The sequence below is a fragment of the Cydia amplana genome, chromosome 5, assembly GCF_948474715.1.
Source record: "Cydia amplana chromosome 5, ilCydAmpl1.1, whole genome shotgun sequence".
NCBI lineage: Eukaryota > Metazoa > Arthropoda > Insecta > Lepidoptera > Tortricidae > Cydia > Cydia amplana.
In genome coordinates, this window is record NC_086073.1 from 19,555,787 (window position 1) to 19,578,551 (window position 22,765).

At 36.9% G+C, this 22,765-nt stretch overlaps 1 protein-coding gene and 1 long non-coding RNA gene across 2 annotated transcripts; one reads left to right on the forward strand and one right to left on the reverse strand.

Moving 5' to 3' along the window:
- The first annotated feature begins 1,593 nt into the window (after window positions 1–1,593).
- Window positions 1,594–15,760, forward strand: LOC134648393 (uncharacterized). The gene is made up of 2 exons (XR_010096879.1): window positions 1,594–1,833; window positions 15,516–15,760. It is a non-coding gene; the product is annotated as an uncharacterized LOC134648393 (long non-coding RNA).
- A 6,618-nt stretch (window positions 15,761–22,378) lies between these two features.
- Window positions 22,379–22,744, reverse strand: LOC134648527 (ragulator complex protein LAMTOR5). The gene has a single exon (XM_063503049.1). It carries the CDS (start codon window positions 22,649–22,651, stop codon window positions 22,379–22,381), a length of 273 nt encoding a protein of 90 aa, XP_063359119.1. The 5' UTR covers window positions 22,652–22,744.
- Window positions 22,745–22,765: the final 21 nt, after the last annotated feature.

Below are 22,765 nucleotides of genomic sequence, written 5' to 3' on the forward strand. Positions count from 1 at the left end.
TACGAAAATCACTATAAGTACGTACATATATGCTTATAAGAAGTTAGGCGTTCTCTCAATAAAATTCCTCATGAACTCATCATCAGAACTCTAGTAGTAGGTACCTACTTGTAAAACCGTACTTGAGCGTTTTCCAAAAAAAGTGTACATTTCATTCATGTCTTCAAAATATTGACTTCTTGGGCTCATTTTACTCAGAATCATTTGTACATTCACGCCTCATACATAAAAAATGTGTCCAAAGATTTCCTTTCCAGATCGTCACATTCTTGTATGAAACATTTTTTGTTTTGTATGAACGTGACGCACCGGAAAAAAAATTTTCATACAAAATTTTGGGACACATTTTTTCATGTATGAGGCGTGAATGTACAAATGATTCTGAGTAAAATGAGCCCAAGAAGTCAATATTTTGAAGACATGAATGAAATGTACACTTTTTTTGGAAAACGCTCACTTGCTTAAAAAACTTAAGACAAATCGCCAAACGTGAAATACGGGTCGTTGAGGAGTTCCATTCTGGTCTTTATCAGCAATTCCACTTCATCACATGACACTTTTTTGAATGCAAATACTTAATTTGGAATTCTGGGGCACAAACTTTTAATAAAAACCGATATGAGTAGGTACCTACTTTTGACATATAGAAATCGGTTAAAAAGTCTGTCATATGAGCTAACTAACCTAAAGGAAACAACTTCAATTTTGCATCAAGTGACTTTGCACTCTTGAGTGCAAAATGCAACTTTGGCTAGGTACTGATTTCAAAGAATGAAAGCCGTAGCAAACAGGTCTGGTGAAAAACTATTTACTTACCTAGTATGGCTAGTATCTATCTAGTTTGGATACTTTGGATCCTATCTCTGATCTCTAATTATAGTAAATGTTACATGCGTTAATTTCGGACTAGGTCAATTTGCGTAAGATTGTATAGTGAGGCACCATACCATATGCAACGTAGGTACGTTCTCTACTTATATTTCTTTCTATTAATATTTTCACATGCATGTTCGATTTCGATTAACTGTTTAGAAACGTGTTGAAAATTAAATTTACTATAGCCAAGTCGGTAGGGACACTGCCTAGGCCGGTGGTCCTAAGTTTAAAACCCGGTAAAAGTACCTATCACAACATTGATAAGGATCAATGTTCCAAATCCCGAAGTATATAAGCTCAATAAGGATTGAGCTTATATACTTCGGGATTTGGTCGTTATTTAAATAAGTACTTAGTAGGTTCTTACCTGAAAGTTTTCCGAATGTCAAAAATGAATGAAAAAAAATTCGGGTTTACCGCGCACTTTCATATATATGAACAACGTAAAATAAATTTACGCATTGATTTTTGTGCCATTTCTTTTCTTCGTCGATCTATTTTGAGAAACGTTAAACACATATTTTTCTACCCAATATGTTTTTTATTAACCAAAATTTTGAACTTCAATTTAAGTAAATCTTTAATCTTTAAGTAAATCGTACCTATGCTTTCCCTCACGGGCCAGGCTTTGCCTAGTGTAGAATAAAATGTAAATACTCTAATATTATTTTTTGTTAACAAACTACTTATTTGTATTCGTATAATTTAAATCCTAACTTAACCCAATCGCATCAAAATGAAAATAACGTATGTCCTTCCGTATTTATAACTTGGTCGTGGGCGGCGCGGCGTATAGTCCAGTGTCCAGTGGATTAGTCCAGCGATCAGTTGCCCAATCAGTCCAGTTGACCGTCGCCATGCCTAACGCGGAGACCACCAACCTGATCGCCACGTACCTCATCCTCGTGCTGCTGTTAGCAAGCCTATGGCTATTGTACTCTGGATTATTCTAAAACTGTAAGTAAATTAAGCTTAGAATAAATTTAAAAGTGGAAAAATTACTGTCTTGGACTCACGGCCTCTGGATCGATACTCCAGCGCTCTGCCATCTGAGCAACCAAGGCCTCATCCATAGCGAGCAAATCTTTCCACCATGATATGGGTCTACGGGACCCTAATAGTAACACCTACCGTAAGAGCGTTATATACTTCTTAAACGGCTACCGGAATTCCAAGTCATATTGGAAATTCACCCGTTACTAATATGTGCTACCCGAATATGTGCTAGCAGAAATGTCTACGACCGATGCTATTAAATTTTTGTTCTTACCATTTTGAGAGCTCCGTGCCAAAAGGGTAATAAGTAATTTGGTTATGGAGCTACTCTGTTGATCTGCCACGTGGCTAAATATATCGAGATTCTCGAGAATTACTTACGCTATCGATTTGGAAATATAGTTGGTCAAACCAATTTGTCAGTCACTAAGAATCAGGAATACTATACTCATCTTTTTCTTTTGGGTGCTAGAACTAGGTTCTGCCTGACTCACCTCGCCCCGCTTGGTTTAATTCCCAATTTAGTTATATACATTCTATCTTGCTGTCTATTCGCCTAGGTATTATAAACATACTCCATATTCGATTATATTGGTTTTTATTACTCGACTCAAAATTAAAGTTTTAAACAGGTGTTGTAAGGTTTATAACGCTTGAGTTTATTTTATTTCTAATCTCTTTAAAAACTGGGAGAGTTAAATATTATTTTTATTTGTCAAAAAGCTTTAAATCAGGGTATTAAACAAAATAAATGAATACATAACGGCCGCATAAACAAGTCAGATTGCTCCGAGGTCGGACATCGTCGTAAACATCAGAAAGCTGGCATCTATTCAAAATAACACAAAAATTGTATTGATCAAAGACAGAGTCAATAAATAGATGATTTCTGTACGAATGTAGGACGAAGTGACATAAAATTCACAGAATTATTTTACCTTTTGACTGCCTTTTTAGTTTTTCATAAACACCAATGTTATTTTAGCCTATGTACAGTCAGCAGCAGAAGTTGCTAAGCGGGCGAGGTGTTCAAAATTACCTTGACACGCTCTTATTCCTTTAACAATAAAGTCTTGTCTCGATCGTCTCGGCTATAACCGCAAAAGTCGAAGTTCGCAAATTGCGGGCATTTTTCTTACACCTTCATTGGAGAAAAAGAGAAAGATCCCCGCAATTTGCGAATTTCGGTTTTCGCGGTAGCCCCTCTGGCTACTTTCCTCGCTATTTCCCATGCCACTCTGCAACTTCTGCAAGTGTGTGGCAGGGGTATTAGCTTCTTCGACATTCAACGTCAACGTTTTCTTGAGTAGCTGTTAAAAACCGGTATACTTACGAGTAAGTTGTTTAAAAACTAACCTAATAAGTACTCATGTTAGGCATTTTTGGCATACAATGGATTTTTTGGCATATAGGGTGGGGGTTTCTAATTTTTTTAATTTAGGTAATAGAATAGGTTAGGTAGGAGATTTAGGTAATTGTGATAGTTACCTATTAGCCCTTCCCATATTTGATCATCTTCCAGTTATACTTCGTTAAACATGGTTCAACAGTTCTAACAAACTGTCCTTATATTGTCCCCTGGCTGACGGGACCGAATAACAACGAGAAATAGTTATCCCAACCCAAGTTATGAGGGTTCAAAAAAACGACGAAGCGCTTCGAGAAAAGGTAGGTAGTGCCCTGCGCTTCGCTTTGCTCGTCTTGGCGGGGGCAATACCGTGCCCCCAGATTCCACCTAGCCGTCACATTTCCCGGTCATTAGCTCCTTACGTCAGTAAGTTTTGCGGCTGTGTAAACATAATGTTGGGATGGGCCAGGTTTCTAATTATTTTGACACACCTCTTTGGCACTGGCGTGAAGCGGAATCTTTGCCAGAATGCTTCGGTGTTTCTGTGCGCCATAATGTCGTCACAATGGTAATTACATCTTGTAAACATGCGATAAACAAAACACACAAATAGTGATTCTATAAGCCGTAGACCGCGCGAAAGCCCTTAATTGGCTCTGCCGTTTTGAAAAAAAAAATACAAAAACGATCTCACTAAATCTGTTATTCGGTCCTAATTATTACAATAATCGATAAAAGTCAAACGTCCCCTAGGTATGCGCATAGCTTTGGTTAATATACATCAAATTATCTAAATATATTTTCACCACACTACCATCAATATTTATCATTCAAAATCATCATTTAAAAGTCAATTCTACCAGCAAACATAAGAAAACAACTCATCATTTTCATTTGATTACTTTGCCTCACATGTGAATAAAATGGAACTTGTTGGAAATGAACTTGGAATTGCTATCAGTTTTTGAACAATCAAGAGAGCCTTTACCAGTTGGTGTGGTGAAAAAATATTTTCCATATTGTCAATATCCAGAGAGGAAAATGGAGGACTACGTTTGTATGGAGAAGCGGCCGTCCCCTTTCCTCTTAATAGGCAAATACATTTCCATACAAAGTGACCCGCGTTACGTAGACCCCGAACTAACTGCGTGGCTCTTTGCGTAGCGCTACGCCGTAGCGCGTAGCAGGGCTTTTTCTAAAATAAATATCGAAAACCCGATTCTTTCAAATCTGGACATTCTTGGGCTCATTCTACTCAGAATCGACAGCACTCTCCATCCTACCATTAAAAAAAGATGTCCCAAAATGTCCATTCCATTACGTCACGTTTTTAGTATGAGAAATTTTTTCACTTGTATGTAACGTGACGTAGTGGAATGTATTGCTACTCTTTCGAATAGACTGAGTTCTGCAGCTTTTGCAGTGAGCAAAATCCGTCAGTTAACTGATGTGAAAACAGCTCGATTAGTATATTTTAGTTACTTCCATAGCATTATGGCATATGGTATTTTACTGTGGGGTGGTGCTTCAGAGATAAATACCATTTTTGTTCTGCAGAAGAGGGTTATTCGAGCAATATACAAAATGAACCATAGAGACTCACTTAGAGATAAATTTAAGGAAATTGACATAATGACAGTGCACTGTCAATACATTTATGAAAATATTCTGTATGTACATAAAAATATTGTAAATTTTAGAAAAAATTGTGAAATTCATAATATTAATACTAGAAATAAACATAAGCTCGCAGTGCCCTTCACTCGGCTCCATAAAATAAAAAAATCATTCATGGGTAATTGTGTAAGATTTTATAATAAACTTCCAAACCATATTACTGAATAATCTATTAATAAATTTAAGAATTATTTAATGCGTAAACTTATTTCTAAAGCTTATTATACCACACAAGACTACATGAATGATAAAACAACGTGGGATTAATTGTTATTCGAAATTTTTATTTATTTATTAGGTGTATTTGATTAATGATGAGGAAATTGATATTCCGATGTACGTACTTCTTTTGCTTTTTTTTATTTATTTGACATTTAGATTTTATTCTAGAAACATTCTAGACTAGTATTTTTTTATACAATTTTTTTCATATTTGACGATCCTTTTGTGAAATTCTTAAATTTGTGTTAAATTTGATTTGTATAATAATCCAATATTATTATGGAATAATAACATCAATAAATTGGTCTGATAATTAGCTTAAAGATAATATTTATGTTAACGATTCATAAGTGCTTGTTGCTAGGCCTACATGAATAATAGTTATTTGTACAACAAGAGATCAAAGTTTGATATTTCTTCGAGTGCTTATTTTGAGTCCCGTGCAAGCGAAAGATTCTAAGATCTTGAGCGTAGTAAGGGACTCAAAAGCGCACGAGATGTAAATAACTTTGATCTCGTGTAGTTCATAAAATTTTTCACCTCAGCAGTGAGAACATTTAGACAACCCGAAAACATGTAATCCTTCTTCATCACTTACCTATTTAGTCACGTTTCTTAAGATATACTTACAATTAAGTATAATTACCACAATCAAACACAAAAACAAACAAACAAACGTAGTAAATTTCAGTAAAATAGGTAATATATGAAAACAACGACCATCAATTGATTGACATATGAATCGGCAACTTTTTTTTGTAAAAAAAAACATTGTAAGATACGGTCCGAATTACGGATACTGTATTTGTAAACTATTGTAGAGATTCTTAAAAGTATAATTATTTATTTTACGTGATATACTGTGTATTTTTTGAGTTCATTATTTTAATCGTACAATAAATTACGTAAAATATAGTGTTTTTATCAAATCTGAAACTTTATTTTCATTAATTACATATTAAGAATTCATACTTGTATGTGTTTTGGAACGATGCGTTCTGACGTTTTTCGGGGGTCTATTATAAACCGTCAATATACCGTTGAATGTCGTTTGAAAATTTTTTGTCTCTTTCTTTTTGCTAACGACGTGAAAGGGACAGAGATAATAAAATCCAAGTATTTCGAACTTGTATTAGACCCCGCATGTTGAAATGACATTTGAATATTAAGGTCACTTGAATGTCATTTTGTCTCACTCAGTGAGCAAAATGCGATTTTGCTCACTGTTTTTAAGTAGCAAAGTACCCTTGTTCGAGCTGCTGAGGTGAAAAGTATATTTTGAGTTTGAGTTTGAGTTTGTACAATTTTCATACAACATTTTGGGACAATTTTTTTTATCATCAGGATTGAATATGCTAGTGATTCTGAGTAGAATGAGCCCAAGAATGTCCAGATTTGAAAGAATCGGGTTTTCGATATTTATTTTAGAAAAAGCCCAGCAGATAGAGCAGGTTTATGATGAGGTTTGCTTTGTCACGTGAAATTGTCACGTCAAAGTATAGTTACTTTGGTCAAACCAATTTGTCAGTCAGTTAGAACCAGAAAAACTATAGGTACCTACTCATCCTTTTCTTTTGGGTGTTAGTACTTAGTGTAAGACAAAGATAGTATGATTATCTCTGTCTATGTTTAAAATTAGATATACAGTCCTTTGACAAACTATAGTAATTATAACGGCCCGATTCGAACAATGCTTATATATTTATTTATTTCCTACATAGGTATACAAGATACACTTGTGTCCGTCGTGTACATTATATTATTGTTACGTATGAGTTTGTATTATTAGTAGTAGTAATAATTAACACTTATAACAGACTTAGTATTTACTCTTTGCGTTACAATGTCACAATCATTCCAAACATTTTTATCAGTTAAATAATCTGATATTTTATAGTAGGTTTTCTTAGTTAAATTGATTTTTACAACTCTTTTAAATTGACAGTATGGTAATTCTGTTGTGACTGGGTATTTTGTTGTAAAAATATAGACATTATAAGACATTATAAGATAAATGCGACCTGCAGAGGAGAACATCCGGATATACAAAAACATTTCGCCAACGAATAAATCGTGACTAAATAATATTTTCCATGTTACTCCAAAATACATCTCTAATAGGGGGGATGGGATGAATCACATCTTGAACTCTTGTGACAAATACCACATGAAAGATAATACCGCCGCCGCCGTTCGGATGCATTCCTTGTTTATTGTCCAAGTGTGTCCGATAAGCTTACACCTGGTCGGTCATTATCTTTGTTTTGGTAAACGCCATTATTGTATTAGTAACAATAGAGAACTTAAAATGTATTATAGTACTTACTTTCTAATCTGCCGTAGAAACCACGATGTTTGAAAAAACTTGTAAATATTTGTCACAAACTATTTGTTATACAATACATATTAGTTAGTGGTGACTGTTTCAACCGCCTTGTTCTATATTGAAACGAAAAAAAATTAACTTTAACATCATTGTTAGTAGGTAATTGCCTAAGATACAATACAACGATCACCAAATATTATGACATAAAAGTACAGTGGGAAAAAATCCTCGTTGCCTTACCCCTCATACAAAACAAAATATTATTATACTACGGCTTGGTTCCTACAAATTGTTGCTTACCATCATCCAAACAGTAATCAGTTGTAAAATGGTACAATATCAAACAGCTTCAACATGAAATAAGCTTTAAAACCAGCCAATAAAGTTTATTTTAGCCTGCTACGGAAACATTAGCAGTTTTTACAAGTAGCGCCAGGCCACGGTGACCCATACCTTGAGCCCTGTCAATAACTTCTGAAATATATATATTTTTTGTATTTTTTCAATATAGATTTTTCTGTTTGCTTGCATCGCATTATGTATCTAGAATTTCAGTATATTTACTATATTGCACTGATAGTAAACCAAACTTGAATATTCGAGACCCTGTTTTCATTAAAAAAAACGTGTTTATAATTTTTATCCTAATATGCCTTATAGAAATGATTGTTACCTTATATGTTACTTACGTTATTACATCAAATTACGTTTCGTTTAAGTTTAAATCAGAATTTATTCAGGACTCACATGTGAGTCACTGGCCCTGCGGAACTGTTTGAGCATGACCCATACGCTGAGTCGCTGGCCCTGAATGGGTTAAGCCGCTAACGATATCCACAACGGCATTATTGTTTCTTGGTACGCTAACCGGTTCCCTTCTTTCCGCAAGGAACTAGAGTGGCGCTCGTGCATAATTGAGGTTTAAGCGTTATCGATAAAATATCGCGTCTAACGACAATCCCAAAGTAAACAATATAAACAAACAGTAAATAAAATCGTTACTAAATGTTATACCAATTATGTTAGGTACGTTTCGATAAACATATAACAAGCTTTCGGATCATTGCTATTTTTTTATTAAAAGCTTACATTCTATCAGTAGAAACCTTTGTGACAGAACTTTATGGATCAAATAATATAGGTACTTACCTTAATCGTACATTAAAAATCTTAGCTCGCAAATAAGGGGTCATCCATTAATTACATCACACGTTTAGGGGGAGGGAGGGGGTCAAGAAAATGTGACATATTGTGACATGGGGGAGGGGGGAGACACAAACTTTGTGACGTCACTTTAACTTCATCAGTAACTGAAAATTTATTTAAATTATTTTATTCGCTGTACATTTAAATAACAAGTTTTTAAAACGATAATCGTTTTTATTCGTTTAATTTTCTTTCCTAAGCAGTTTTGGGTTATAAAATTACTAATATTTATATCGTCAAAAATATTTTGATAAAATATGAATAATACATACTTAGGTACTTACTTAATTCGATTTGGCGATTTCGTAGAAAAAATGTGACGTCACACTAGGGGGGACGGGTTTGCCAAATGTGACCAAGTGTGACGAGGGGGGGAGGGGTCAAAAAACCTAGAAATTCGTGTGACGTAATTAATGGATGACCCCTAAGGTCAAATGTTTAAAGGTATATAAATTAAGTCAATGGCAATTATTACGTAAAACATTTTAATGCCAAAACAATAAAGTCATGTTTAGAACATAATACAAAATATCGATAGCTGTTGTAAATTTATCGACTTGTCCTACTCTCTAGCGTCGCCGCTCTTGTCCTTTACCCCGCGCGGTTCGGCCAATCACAGCGCGTGAGTTGGTTGTCTGGCCACGCCCTCAATGATGTGGTGGGGCACAGTTGGAGACACCGAGTCTCGTTGAAATTATGCTTCGTTATAAATCTCCTTACTTCTATGATCTGAGGTTTATCTAGTATAATATGCTAGAATATCTGGGTGACCGAGCTTCGCTCGGAAAAAATATAAAAACTCGAAAATGCGCGTTTTCCCAGAGATAAGACCTAGCTAGATCGATTTTTCGCCCCCGAAAACCCCCGTATAGCAAATTTCATCGAAATCGTTGGAGCCGTTTCCGAGATCCCCGATATATATATATATATATATGTATATATATATATATATATATATATATATATATAAATAAATAAATAAACAAGAATTGCTTGTTTAAAGGTATTAGATTAGATAGATTAGATTAACAATAATCAGGCAATGTTTAATCAGCATGCTATGGGTAGGCATCGTTTAGAAACTCGCAATCTTAAAGATAGGTGCGCCATCTAGTTTTTGACTCTACATACAATATATAGTTGATCTTCTACACCACAAGCCACTACAAGGTCTACAAACACACGCTTTTCACCGAACGCCTAATAAAATATTAAAAACCGAGACCAATTAACAATGTTTTTTTTAGCGAATTGTTGCGCCCGTGCCAAACTTCAGTTCGGTAAACATGCCAATCTAGGTATCACTCATTCAAACAATAAAGCTAAAATGACAGTTCAAAATGGAAAATTGCTAGTGATTATTGACTAGGTGTATGGGCCGCTTTGAACTGGGTACAATGTGTTTTTTTTTTATTGTTGAAAAGATCAAAAACCTGTTAAACGGGATTGAACGAGACGAACGACGATTCGTTTGTGGAAAAAACGATTTAGTTAGTATAGTACATTGAGGTATATAACAAGAGACGACATCTCGAACAAAATGTTTCCGCACCTCAGAGAAGTGCATGCACTTCTTTGCTTTTGGTACACCTCTACACATCACATGTTTAACTGACTGGGAAAATGTTGACGGCAGGTTTCGTAAAATAATAACGTAGATTTCGAAACCTGCGAAATATATAAAAAACCTTTCAAAACAATTTCATCATGCAAATGAAGTTATCATACACTATGACGGGTATTATGAAACGTGTTGGCAGGAGTGTTTTCACGAATTACGATATAATGGGATGCATTTGTTATTGTTATGCAATTCGCACTCGACTGTGCTACATCTGACAGAGATCCAATAATAACTAGTGAAAAATGTTTCATGTTTTATTGCAACCATTTGAAGAGTATGAAAAATAATCACTGTTTATTTTATCTTTGTTTTTGTTGTAAAACGTTTTTGTTCTACTAACGTTTAGTTTTAAATTACAAAAAAAAAACATTCATCGTAAATGTTACTTACCATTATGGGTCACATGTGGTTGTCTTTTGAATAAATAAATTAAATTAAATTATTTTTCACCACACCAACTGGTAAAGGCTCTCTTGATTGTTTAAACACTGATAGCAAAGTTGCATTTTATTCACATGTTAGGCAAAATAATCAAATGCAAATTTTGAGTTGTTTTCTTACGTTCAATTTTGGAATCTTTCGCTTGCACGGGTATCAATATTAGCACGATCAGTTAAACTAGTATTTTATACAATCGTGATATAATGGAGAGCTTTTCAGTCGAGTACCGTGTTTAGACAACGAAGCTTGCTGAGTTGCCTAAGTAAGGTACGAGATTGAAAAGCTTGATTTTTATCACTATTGTAGACAATACTTTTTCTACGAGTCAACAAAAAAAATACTTAAAACTAGTAGAAGAATCATATATGTAGGTAAAAAACCAAAAGTATACAGCTAAGATGTGCGAGCAGCCGCGATACCTTCATACTCGTACGCGGCCCGGCTCCCGCGCCCCGCGCCCCCGGCCGGTTGGTCAACGACACCTTCTCGTAACTCATGAGGCCCTGGTACTTGCTCTGTGCTTTTTTTTGGTTAATATCATTATAGTTGACTAAACTGTATCGAAATGAATATTATAGTTGAGTTGGGGTCCCATAGTGAAAAAAGTATGCTATTTCACTTTGGTATACGAAGTCTTAATTCAAGCATTGCAGTCGACGAGTAGAAAAAACAACTTTTCCCCTTGTAAAACAAATAACTATTTTGACTCTACTACAATTTTACCATCGCTTTGATTTTATTCGTCTGTGGAGTCCTTTTCGCACCCTAATCGTAAGAATTGGCAGACGGACTTTTACGAAAGCGACAGACATCGTCACATTAACTTATGGAATATCTATCTGTGATCTCAATTTTTTTTTACTGTCCCATTTTGTTTTGAATTGCGCACAGTTCAGGAATGCGTGAGTTCACGCACGATTTCACGCATGTATAAATACACCGGGTATTTCCGTCCGAAATTCAAGTATCCACATGCACACCTTTACGTTTTGACACTTTTGACTAATCACTGCCTGTCAGTCCGACTGTCATTGGCTTTCACTCTTGACTTTCCATTGAGTTATGTAGGTATTATAGGTAGAGGCTGTGCGGAAAGAGAAGAGTCGTGGAATGTATTGTGCTCCATACATTACACGACTCTTCTCTTTTCGCACAGACTCTATTAGTTCTTAAGAGGGGTGATAATTTTTTTTTGCTCATAAACTTAATTTTGTTGTTTTAGGGAGCTCTCTAACGCGTTTTACACTTACATATTCAGGCTATAAAAGGGCTGATAACGAAATATCGACTTTCGATGTTACGTACTTCGAAACAATTCCTCCTCCTTGCGTCGTATTCCTCAATATTGAGGGTCGTGACCTCACTTTTGCATCACTTTCTCTCTTACGATCTTTCTCCATCTGTTTCTGTCTTTGGCGGTGTGGAGAGCAATGTGAACTGTGGAGTCAAGAGCGGTGCCTATCTGGTCAGACCAACGTATTGGACTGCGTCCACGTCCAGGCCTTTTCCCATCCACTTAGCCGGTCACAAAAAGCTTTTCGAATGCCACCGTCTTTCCAATGCTATATGTCCGAAGTATTCAAGGACTCTGCGTAGACATTCAGATGATAGCCGCGACGAGATCTCGAGTTTTCGCAATATGGAGACGTTAATCCGAAATGCGAAACAATTAGGTGTCAATTTTTTTTTTCACTTCTGCTATGGTGCATATACATTTTTTTGTACATTGTGTATGATTCTACTAATAATAAATAATAGAATTTTATTGCAATAACTCTTTAGTAAAATTGGTAGCAAAAAAACGTGCAAGCAAACGAATTATAAAATAAACTAGAAATGTAATGCTATTGAAGAGTGAAGACTAGACGCACTAAAATGTCACAAAAATAACTATAATAACATAGAAAACTATTTTTGCTGCCTACACTTTGACGCAGAGAACGCTTCAAACATTTTTATACTTCAATTTAAATGTCACGATATACGTTATTTACGTGTTCCCGTTATTTTTGATGCGTTAATAGAGTCTGGCTAATGAAAGTTGAGCCTGAGATAACGCGGGAATTTCAATAAAAACCGCACCTGGCAATAAAATTACTATGAAATTAAATGACAGCTTCAAACTGACAGCTTATTTGATACGAAAAAAAGTTGCCATATAAAAAGTTTTAAATAAATCTCAGGCTCAACTTTCATTACCCAGACTCTAACGTGATATCATAATATGTCTGTATTAAAAGTTCTTGTATGTGTATTTTAACTTTCAGGAGCGACATGATTTTTAATCGGTGATCAGGAGTGTAAAAATATTAAAATCTAGCCCAAATTAAACTTATTAGGCTAGGTCTCACGCAATTATCTCATTGTTTAATTAATTAAAGGTTAAAACATAATTAAAACTAATAAGTAATAACCACTAAATACATGGTTATCCTACATGAAGTAACTACGATACGTCAAGTGCCATCGATATGGAGGGAAATTTGACGGATCTATGCATAGGATAAAATTAATCTCAAAATTAAAATTATGATAAAAAAAACAAGTTTGTTTCCATGTAATTACGACTTCAACGTGATCTATATCAATTACTGAGTTACAAAAAAATGTTCCTGATCACCGATTAAAAATCATCGTTGTCACGTTGGTTTACTAATAAGTCGCATACTGGCCGACTTTTTTTAGTTAATCACCCAAAACGTATACCTACTCGTATATAAGCCATATATTTGAACAAATACGATAATGGCTGCTTTGTTGAACACGTTTCCTAAGATCCTAACGAAACCTTTAGTATTTGAGCAGGAATATAGGTGCGTTATATTTAATAAACAGTAACTTCGCCGACTTTTCTAGATCTAGACGATTTCGTTATAGGTACCTAATGATGAAATTACCTAGCATTTACGCCGCCGCTAAGACGTTCCTGTATCGACTTGTTAGACATCCGCATCCGCATAAGCTCCGCATCGATTTTATGCGGATGCGGATGCAGATGTTGAAAATAATGCGGAAGTTCCGCGATTGCGGATGCGGATGCGGCTGTTCGCAACATCCCTGGTCCAGATCATACTAAAAAATATGTCCCATACCTCTTATGTCAGCGAATTAAGAACTATGGGACACATTTTTGAGTAATTTACAAATTTTACAATGCACCCATATTTTTACATTCGACTGTACAATATATCTAGTTCCTATGCAGTTATATGAACTATATGTAGGTACCTATGACCTATACAGTTTTTCACCTTATTGCAATGGATTAAGATGAAGAAATATATAGGTACATATTTTTGAACTCGACTGTAAAGGTTCCGTCACACAGGCGCGTGTTTTCCGAGCGGGGCGTGAGCGTTTTATATGTAAAAGCGGCGCGCCCCGCTCACGCCCCGCCTGGTAAACGCGCCTGTGTGACGAAGCCTTAAGAGGGTTGTCAGTCTTCTCTCTATCACATTTATCAAGAGTAACGGCCTGATTCTAATTTTAATAAACGTCAAAAAAATTATCTCGATACGATATTGATTGGATCTGTCAGTGTCAAAAGTGATGTTTTTGTTTGAAGGGATATATCAGGCTGTAACGGTCACATTAGGTTATGCAAGTCGCGATGCGATGTCCATTCAGAACATAAAGTTGGTCAAACCAATTTGTCAGTCAGTAAGAACCAGGAAAACTATACTCATCCTTTTCTTTTGGGTGCTAGTACTAGTGTAAGACAAAGATAGTATGATTCTCTCTGTCTTGAAATGAGACAGTCCTTTGACAAACTATATCTGCCTCTAGCGCCGCGGAGAGACAAATGAGCATCGCAGGAAACTTGGCACTTTGTCTGATCTTTCGCAATTCGGATGCCGCTGTATAATTAATACGGATGACTAATGGGATTCTAAATGGCGGTAATTAGCAGGGAAATTATAATGTAATGTAACTAATTACCTAACTACTTTATGTGCCTGAAATATACAGCGTTAATTTTATCTGGTAACCTCTAAAAGGTGAAATCAACTCAAAATGCCACAAACATATTTACCAAGTGCATCGATTCAATCGGATACCGACAATAAGTGGTCAGAAAAAATAATTTGCAGATTTTGAAGATATACATACCTAGTATTATAAAAAGAAACAAGAAAGTCCCAAAATTCCGGTACATAGACAATTTCGGGGAAAAAATAGATATAAATTTACTCACTTGTTAGATACGTACTTAACATTTTGGACGCGGGACTCGGGACGCCAATGACCGATATACGCACCGCAGGTCCAACGCCAAAGACGTATTAATCGGTCATAGACCACAGAGCAACATAGACCTAGGTGCATATGCATAAAGTTCAATTTCAGTTTTGACACTTCGGTGACATGGCGTCTGAGTGACAGCTTTTGTGTTTGACACGGTGTCGAAAAGGTTAATGGAAAGAGTCAAAAGTGAACGATCTAGAACTCCAATGAGTTATGAGAATGACAGACCAAATGACAGACCGACAGGTGGTGATTTGTCTAAAACGTGAGGGTTGTTCATATAATACACATTTCAGACGGAAATACGCAAGTATTTATAAGTGCGTCAAATCGTGCGTGTTCACGCGCTGACATGATGATGACCGCCGGTTTCTAAGAAAAGCACAGTTTGAAAATTTGTCAGTAAATAAGAACAAAAAAAAAACTATACTCATCCTTTTCTTTTGGGGTCTTGTACCTCTAATGTAAGACAAATATAGTATGATTCTCATTTCTCTTATCATAGGTACCTACTTCAGAATATTTTACTTAACATTACTTTTCCATCTTTACAGATGTTCGGCTCACAAGCAAGACGAGGGGCGGCTAACTTTAAGAAACCGTAATCTTAATAAGTTAAGTTAAGCAATGTAAGCATTTAGAAAGAACAATTAAGAAGGAAGAACAGAGGGATGGCACCAACAGGAGAGAAGTGCAGGGCATTCCAAATAATACGTGAAGAGAGAAAGACATCACAACTCTAGAGAAAGAAAACTCCGATTTTGTTAGGCAAGAGATTTGTAATAAAGTTTTTTTTTAACAAATGTGAATTTTGTTTGTTTTTTTCATGTTTGCCTAAGTAGCCAAGATGACCACTCACAATCCAAACAAAAAGTAAAAAAAAATGTATCGAAATGACTAATGTTTCGAAATGTCATGTGGCTAATTCCGTCATAGGGACTATTCCGTCCGCGAGTATATATTTCTTTGATTTTCAATCGTAGGAAAAAAATCAATTTGCTTTTAATTGCTGAAACTAAAAGCAATCGCTGCTTTGTCGATGAATATATCAATTTTGTTCGTTGTTCGAGAAAAACACTAATGGACGGAATAGTCCCTATGACGGAATTAGCTAGATTGACCTTACATTATTACATTATAGTATCTTCGAGTGACATTTTCTATCAGCAGTTGTCATCTTGACTTGGTAGGCCCCCAGTAAAGATTTTCTCTAGTTTGATTTAATTGGTACTTAGTTGCATAAAGTAGATGGCAGCACCATTTAGAATTTCTAACTGATTTGGACAGGAGATGCAAGCAGCAAGCCCGAACGATGATCGATGGCACCTAGAACAAAAGAAGAAATGGGGTAGCTAGGCCGCTCGAAGTATTTTACAGATGGCGCCAGCATAGGTGTAAGGCCTGAGTGGACTCTCATGTTGGGCGTGCAGCGGGGCGGGGCGTGCGGCGTGCATGTCAAACAAATGCAAACGTATAGGAGCGGCCTTAGTGCACGCTGCTCAAATCACTTGTGAGCCCGACGCCAAACTGCACGCCCCGCCGAACGCTCCGCTCCGAGCGTCCACTCGGGCCTGACACTAGGTTTTACCTGTCAATCCTAAGAGTAGTGCTTGTTTATGAAATTGTATGGCCTGGATAGCCCTTTAAGTCAAACCTCATAGCCCAAAACTAGACACAGGTAGGTAAAACCTATGCTGGCGCCATCTGTAAAAACCTTCGACAGTTGCCAACCCATTAATCGTTCGTTTGAGAGCCATAGCTTTTTCATCTTAGCTTTTAGCGACGCCACTGACTGGCACGGCACTGCCTCAAAGGAGACGGTAGGTAGCACAGTTGCACCATCGCCCACGCTATTAACTGACAGGTAGTAAACCTTGGCCTTATTACAAATGGCATAATATAGGTCCACTGATGGCACGGGATAAATAATAGTACTAGGTACAGAAGATTCACTCTCTAACAAAACGCGTCTACCTATTACGAGTTACGACAGATATGACCGCTAGGTGGCGCAAGCGCGAGCAGGCGTCCGTTACATAGTGGTGCGCGGAAACTACTATGGCTAGACACCAAAATTGGTGTGGGCCGCATGTACTTGTCCGCGCCTGCCGACGGGCAGTGTTGCTGTTTGTCCCTACCAAGATAATAGGTAGGTAGATGGACTTAATCATAACTGGTAATGGTACATCTGTTTAATTTAAAGTGAAATCCGCTGATCTGCTGGAACATCGGAAATAGCCCAGTTGGCCGGCAGCCAACTGATTACATTGATGGAGGACTGAATGAAACTCGTGTTATTGAGGGGGTTATTCTTAGGTTTGTATGTCAGTAATGGACAGAAGAATACCTAGACTAGTAGAGAAATATTTAGTCCAAAATCTCATTTATAGTTTGGCCCTGGGGCCCGTTTCTCAAAAACTTGTAACTTGTAATACAAGCGGATGTCACTTTTTGACAAAAACAAAGGGACTTCTACTTGTATTACAAGTTACAAGCTTTTGAGAAACCGACCCCTGGAATCCCTACTGGACTGTCTGATTTCAAACATAGATCAGATAGAGAGAATCATACTGACTTTGTCTTACGCTAGTTCTAGCATCACCCAAAAGAAAGGGATGAGTAGTTTTTTGGATCTTACTGACTGACAAGTTGTGTTTGCTAGACTCACAAGGTATTCTCATATTTGTAAATTGACTGAAAACAATTCCCATTTGGAAATAGTGCCACGCCTAATTTCAATACACAGTGTTTCAGCATGGAACCGATTCTGATTTTAGATTTTAATACCTTGGTTTTCATTTTGATACGGCCTTATTGAATCCAAGCGAGCGAATAAAACGAAGCGAAGGATTCTATAAAAGAGTAAAATCCTGAGCATACTGAGGGATTCAAATGTTTTACGCCCAGTATGGAAATAACTTTGCTACCATGTGACACATACTGCTTTTCACATCACCTATGAGGTAATTATGATGTTTAAAAATATTATTTAAGCTAATAAAAATAATGTGCAAAAAAAATTAAAAATAGTGTAGACCAGGTACCTACTAGAACCGAAAAATGTTACTTTGATCCCTCCTAGCAGGGAAGAAAAGTGCCAGTTTGATCCCTCCTGGCAGGCAAGAAAAAGCCCTTTTTCGAATTGGTGATGTGAAAAATGATTGATGATCAACATGTTTTTTTTTTTCTATCGAGCCGACTTTAATATTTTAAGGGGATCCCCCACGCCCACGCCAAAAATGCAGATAAAAGATTGAAGAACTGATAGCCGTTTGTCTTATAATTCTATCTGTGGTGCAAAAGTAGGAGATACCATTCAAAACTTGTCAAAAATCGATGAAAACCTTAAGGTTTTAATCTAATTTCCGTGCAATTTTCTTCGTGGCATTTGCCCTTGATTAAAACGTCTATAACAACTACAGTTTTGGTATCGCCCCACGTATTAAACGTATTTTTAAGCACCAACAGCTGTTGACGTTAATGATGCCGCAAAAGTAAACAAGGATCACTTCGCTAAAAGTGTAGACATTGTGTAATTTGGCAGCGGATCAGAGGAGTCAGGATCAGTGGACCGTTTTATGCTTGTTGTATTATTCTATATTAATATCTGGGAGACAGAGCAAAACTCGGACGACATATAAAAACTCGAAAATGCGCGTTTTCCCAGAGATAAGACCAAGCTAGATCGATGTTTCGCCCCCGAAAACCCCCATATAGCAAATTTCATCGAAATCGTTAAAGCCGTTTCCGAGATCCCCGAAATATATATACATATTAAATAAATATACAAGAATTGCTCGTTTACAGTTATAAGATACTAGCGACCCGCCCCGGCTTCGCACGGGTTAACAAATTATACATAAACCTTCCTCTTGAATCACTCTTATTATAAAAACCGCATAAAAATCCGTTGCGTAGTTTTAAAGATCTAAGCATACATAGGGACAGACAGCGGGAAGCGACTTTGTTTTATACTATGTAGTGATTTACAGTACATTTGACCTGCTATCATGAGTTGCGTTCTCGCGCGAGACTTGGATACATCTTGCGCGACTTCAAGTACCTATAAGTATATACTCGAGAGATGATGATGTTTTGTTCTTAGATTTTACACATGTTGACTACACCTTCAAGGGTACGGATGGAGCGTCCATATAACTCGATTCCCAACGGCTTCCCTAATTTAATTTCATAACTCATAACACGCACAAAATAAATAATAGTACTAAGTAGGTACAGAAGATCCACTCTCTAACGACAGATATGACCGCAAGGTGGCGCAAGAGCGAGCAAGCGTCCGTTCCGTAGCGGTGCGCGGAACTACTATGGCTAGATACCAAAATTGGTGTGGGCCGCATGTACTTGTAGCGACGCGACGAAATCGCGGAGTGAGCTACGCCTGCTCATAGGTACTTATACTTAAAGGTAGGTATTGAAGAAGAAACGGGACACAAGACACAAGTACACATCAGGTCAGGTCATTACGTGGTTAGATTATCATAATGATACATATAATGTTATAATGTACTAGCGACCCGCCCCGGCTTCGCACGGGTTAACAAATTATACATAAACCTTCCTCTTGAATCACTCTATCTATTAAAAAAACAGCATCAAAATCCGTTGCGTAGTTTTAAAGATCTAAGCATACATATACTTTGTTTTACCTATACTATTATGTAGTGAAGAAACTGTGACATTCTAAAAAAATATATTTTTGATAAACGTAATTTCGCGTTAACACCTACGTACGTCTAGTCAAAATTTGATAATAAAGAGTGGGTATGTAATCAATTCAGAGCATTATTTTTTATAATTCACGATAATTCTGTAAGCACTACAGATCTGAGTTTTTCGAAATGCTCGTCGTAAATAATATTGCGGCAATAAATTATATTTCGTCTTCCGCCGCCTCCTTGCCAAACCGCGGTAATGAATCATGTTTAATGTAAATTTTACATCAGAGGAATAGTCTCACAATTGTTTTAAAATATCTAGGAATAAGTAGTCGGCATGAAGTAGATAGTGACAGACGAAGTGGTCAAATATTATTGCCTTACGAAAATAATTTTGGATCAAGCAGATACGTCTGTCTCTCTCTCTCTCTTCCAAGCTATATGTCCCACATGGTGATGGGGTCAGCTTTCCGTGTCTTTCGCTTCCACTTCGCCCTATCCTCGACGTCGCTTTCGGCATAGAGAAAAAAATACATAGATTGCTCACTCCATACATCAGTTTTAGTACCAAAAAGACTATTAGCATCTAGCATCGAGTAGCGGAAGTATCAGTACTGCTACTTGACAATAGATGTAGCACCGACCGGAAAATCTTATCTCAACAGCATAAGACTTTCCGGACGGTGCTACATCTATTGTCAAGTAGCAGTACTGATAGTTCCGCTACTCGATGCTAGATGTAGACTGAAATTAATAGTCTAACTGATGTATGGAGTGAGCACTCTTGTCTTACTATATTTCTCTATGCTTTCGGATACTTTGCACTCAATAATATCTTTTAGCACTACGTCCTTCCATCTTGGACATCTGTGAACGATGCTATTAAGCCTAGGAACTAATTAAGTTTTATGGCGTCATTCATAAACGGCTGCTAACTTAATCAGTTGATGATCGTCGTTTGTCCCTATCTGTCGTTATGCCATAGAGAGGGACAAATGACGATCAGCTGATTAACTTAGCAGAAGTTTATGAATAACGTTTTAATCATCAAGGTCTTGGTAGCACAGATGGTAGAGCACTGGTGATCATGGGTTCGAGTCCCACCCAAGACAGTGAATTTTCCACTTTTAATTTGTTTCTAGGCTTAATACTGCAAACACTCTTTTGTTACCATAGGAATGAGAATGTGTTGCGATATATTTGGTCATTTTAGCCGTCATTATTTTTTTCATGACTTTACTATCGTCCACGCTGGTTGAAAGTATGGAATTATGCATATGGCACTGCTGAAGTAGATCCATATGCTAGGTCACTGCTTACCATTTTCATAGGTACTAACCGGAGGGCATACCGCGAACACCGGAGTTCGCAAACTTCGGGCATCTTTCTCTTTTACTCCAATGATCGCGTAATTAGAGTGACAGAAATAGTAGGTCGAAATTTACGAACTTCGATTTTCACGGTATAGCAGAGTTCTTACTGAGAAAGTGATTCTATGCTAGGCTATATACTCAAAGAATGCTTGGTAAAAAAAACATTGTAGTAAACTTACAATAGATTATATTACAAATATTAAGCTAAATTATACATTTTCTTAAATTCAAAATTACTTTTTATATTCAACCTTATAAATAATCTATTGGAATTTTTACAGAAATATAACAATGATTATAATTTTTTTACAGAAATATAAATTAAAACATTTGAAAAATGTAAAATTTATAGTCAAAATAAACTTTAGTTAAGGTTGCTACGCCCTATGTTAAAAGAGGGACATTTAAAAGAATAGGTATGTACCAACAAATCAGAATTACCGTGTTTCCTTTTTAGTAGTGTCTAACAGAATTTTGGTTTTGGCAGGTTTCAGCATAAAAACTATGTTTCGCCCAAAGGTTCAGTTTCTGCCAAAGAACTGACCTTTTCTGCTGCACCAAAACTGGTATATTTTTGGTAGTGTTCAGTTTCGGAATATGTTTCTACAGCTTCGGCCGAAACTAGATAACTAGAGCATAAAATATATTGTTTCCTCGGACACTGCTTTTTAGATTTTAAGACAAGAAACACAAGATGTTCACATAAGATGCACACGCAGGACACATAAAAATTGGATCAGACTGGACCACAGAATAAATAATAGTACTAAGTACAGAAGACTCACTCTCTAACAAAACGCGTCTGTTACGATCAGCACAGATATGGCCGCTAGGTGGCGACAGCGCCACGCGCGGCTTATAGCTTTCCCCAAAATTGGGGCCGAACGGATGTACTTTTAGCTACCTGTAGCAAAGCGACGAAATCGCGGAGTGAGCCACGCCTGACTATACTGTTAAAATCCAGACATGGATAACTTGGCAATGCTGATCTCACAATCACAGTATTCCTTTACAGCCAACTGCCGCATATTATGGAGCTCCTTGAATTAGATGTTGATTATAATAAAGTATCAATCAAATTTACATTAATTGGTCTTGTCTATGGGTACCTGCAACAATAAACATACAAGATATTAGAATTCCAATGTCACTCATGTCTTTTATGATACTGTAAACTTGTTTAGCATTTTATCATGCCTATTAGTCAAGTGACTCTCCCATTATAAAAATAAGGTATAGACAGCTGTTTGGCAGGGAATCATCGTTTTTTCAAGCCAGGAAATGAGTGGCATGGTGGGTAACGTTAAGCAAGTACATGGCTAACTCTTTTCAAAACAGTTTTACAAAGGAATAAGATCAGTAGACTTACTAAGCTTTCTGCTTGAAAATGGCTCCCGTGATGGTCCCGTGCCGCTGTATGAGGCACTGCTTAGTGTCGGTCTCCAGGCAGACGGTCGGCGGCTTCAGGTTGGGCTGTATCTTGCAGGCCTGCTCCGATATCGCCACGACTACGCCCGCTGAATCGACGTGCGCGGCACCCTTCGACGCCAAGCAGAGGCCTTGGTGGTCCGCGACTAGGCAACCGTTCACGTTCGGCGTGGCCATTATCTCTTCGATTACTCTGTCTAATTCCTTCTCCATGGCGTTAGTTAATTTTGCTATTAAGCCTGAGTATCAAACTCAATAAATACACGTGATGATTGAACAAAAACATTCACGATACGAGAAACAAATGTCACTCTGACGTTTTTGTGT

Coding starts and splice junctions, on each gene's coding strand:
- LOC134648527 (XM_063503049.1), bottom strand. CDS start 22,651: ATGGAGAAGGAATTAGACAGAGTAATCGAAGAGATAATGGCCACGCCG.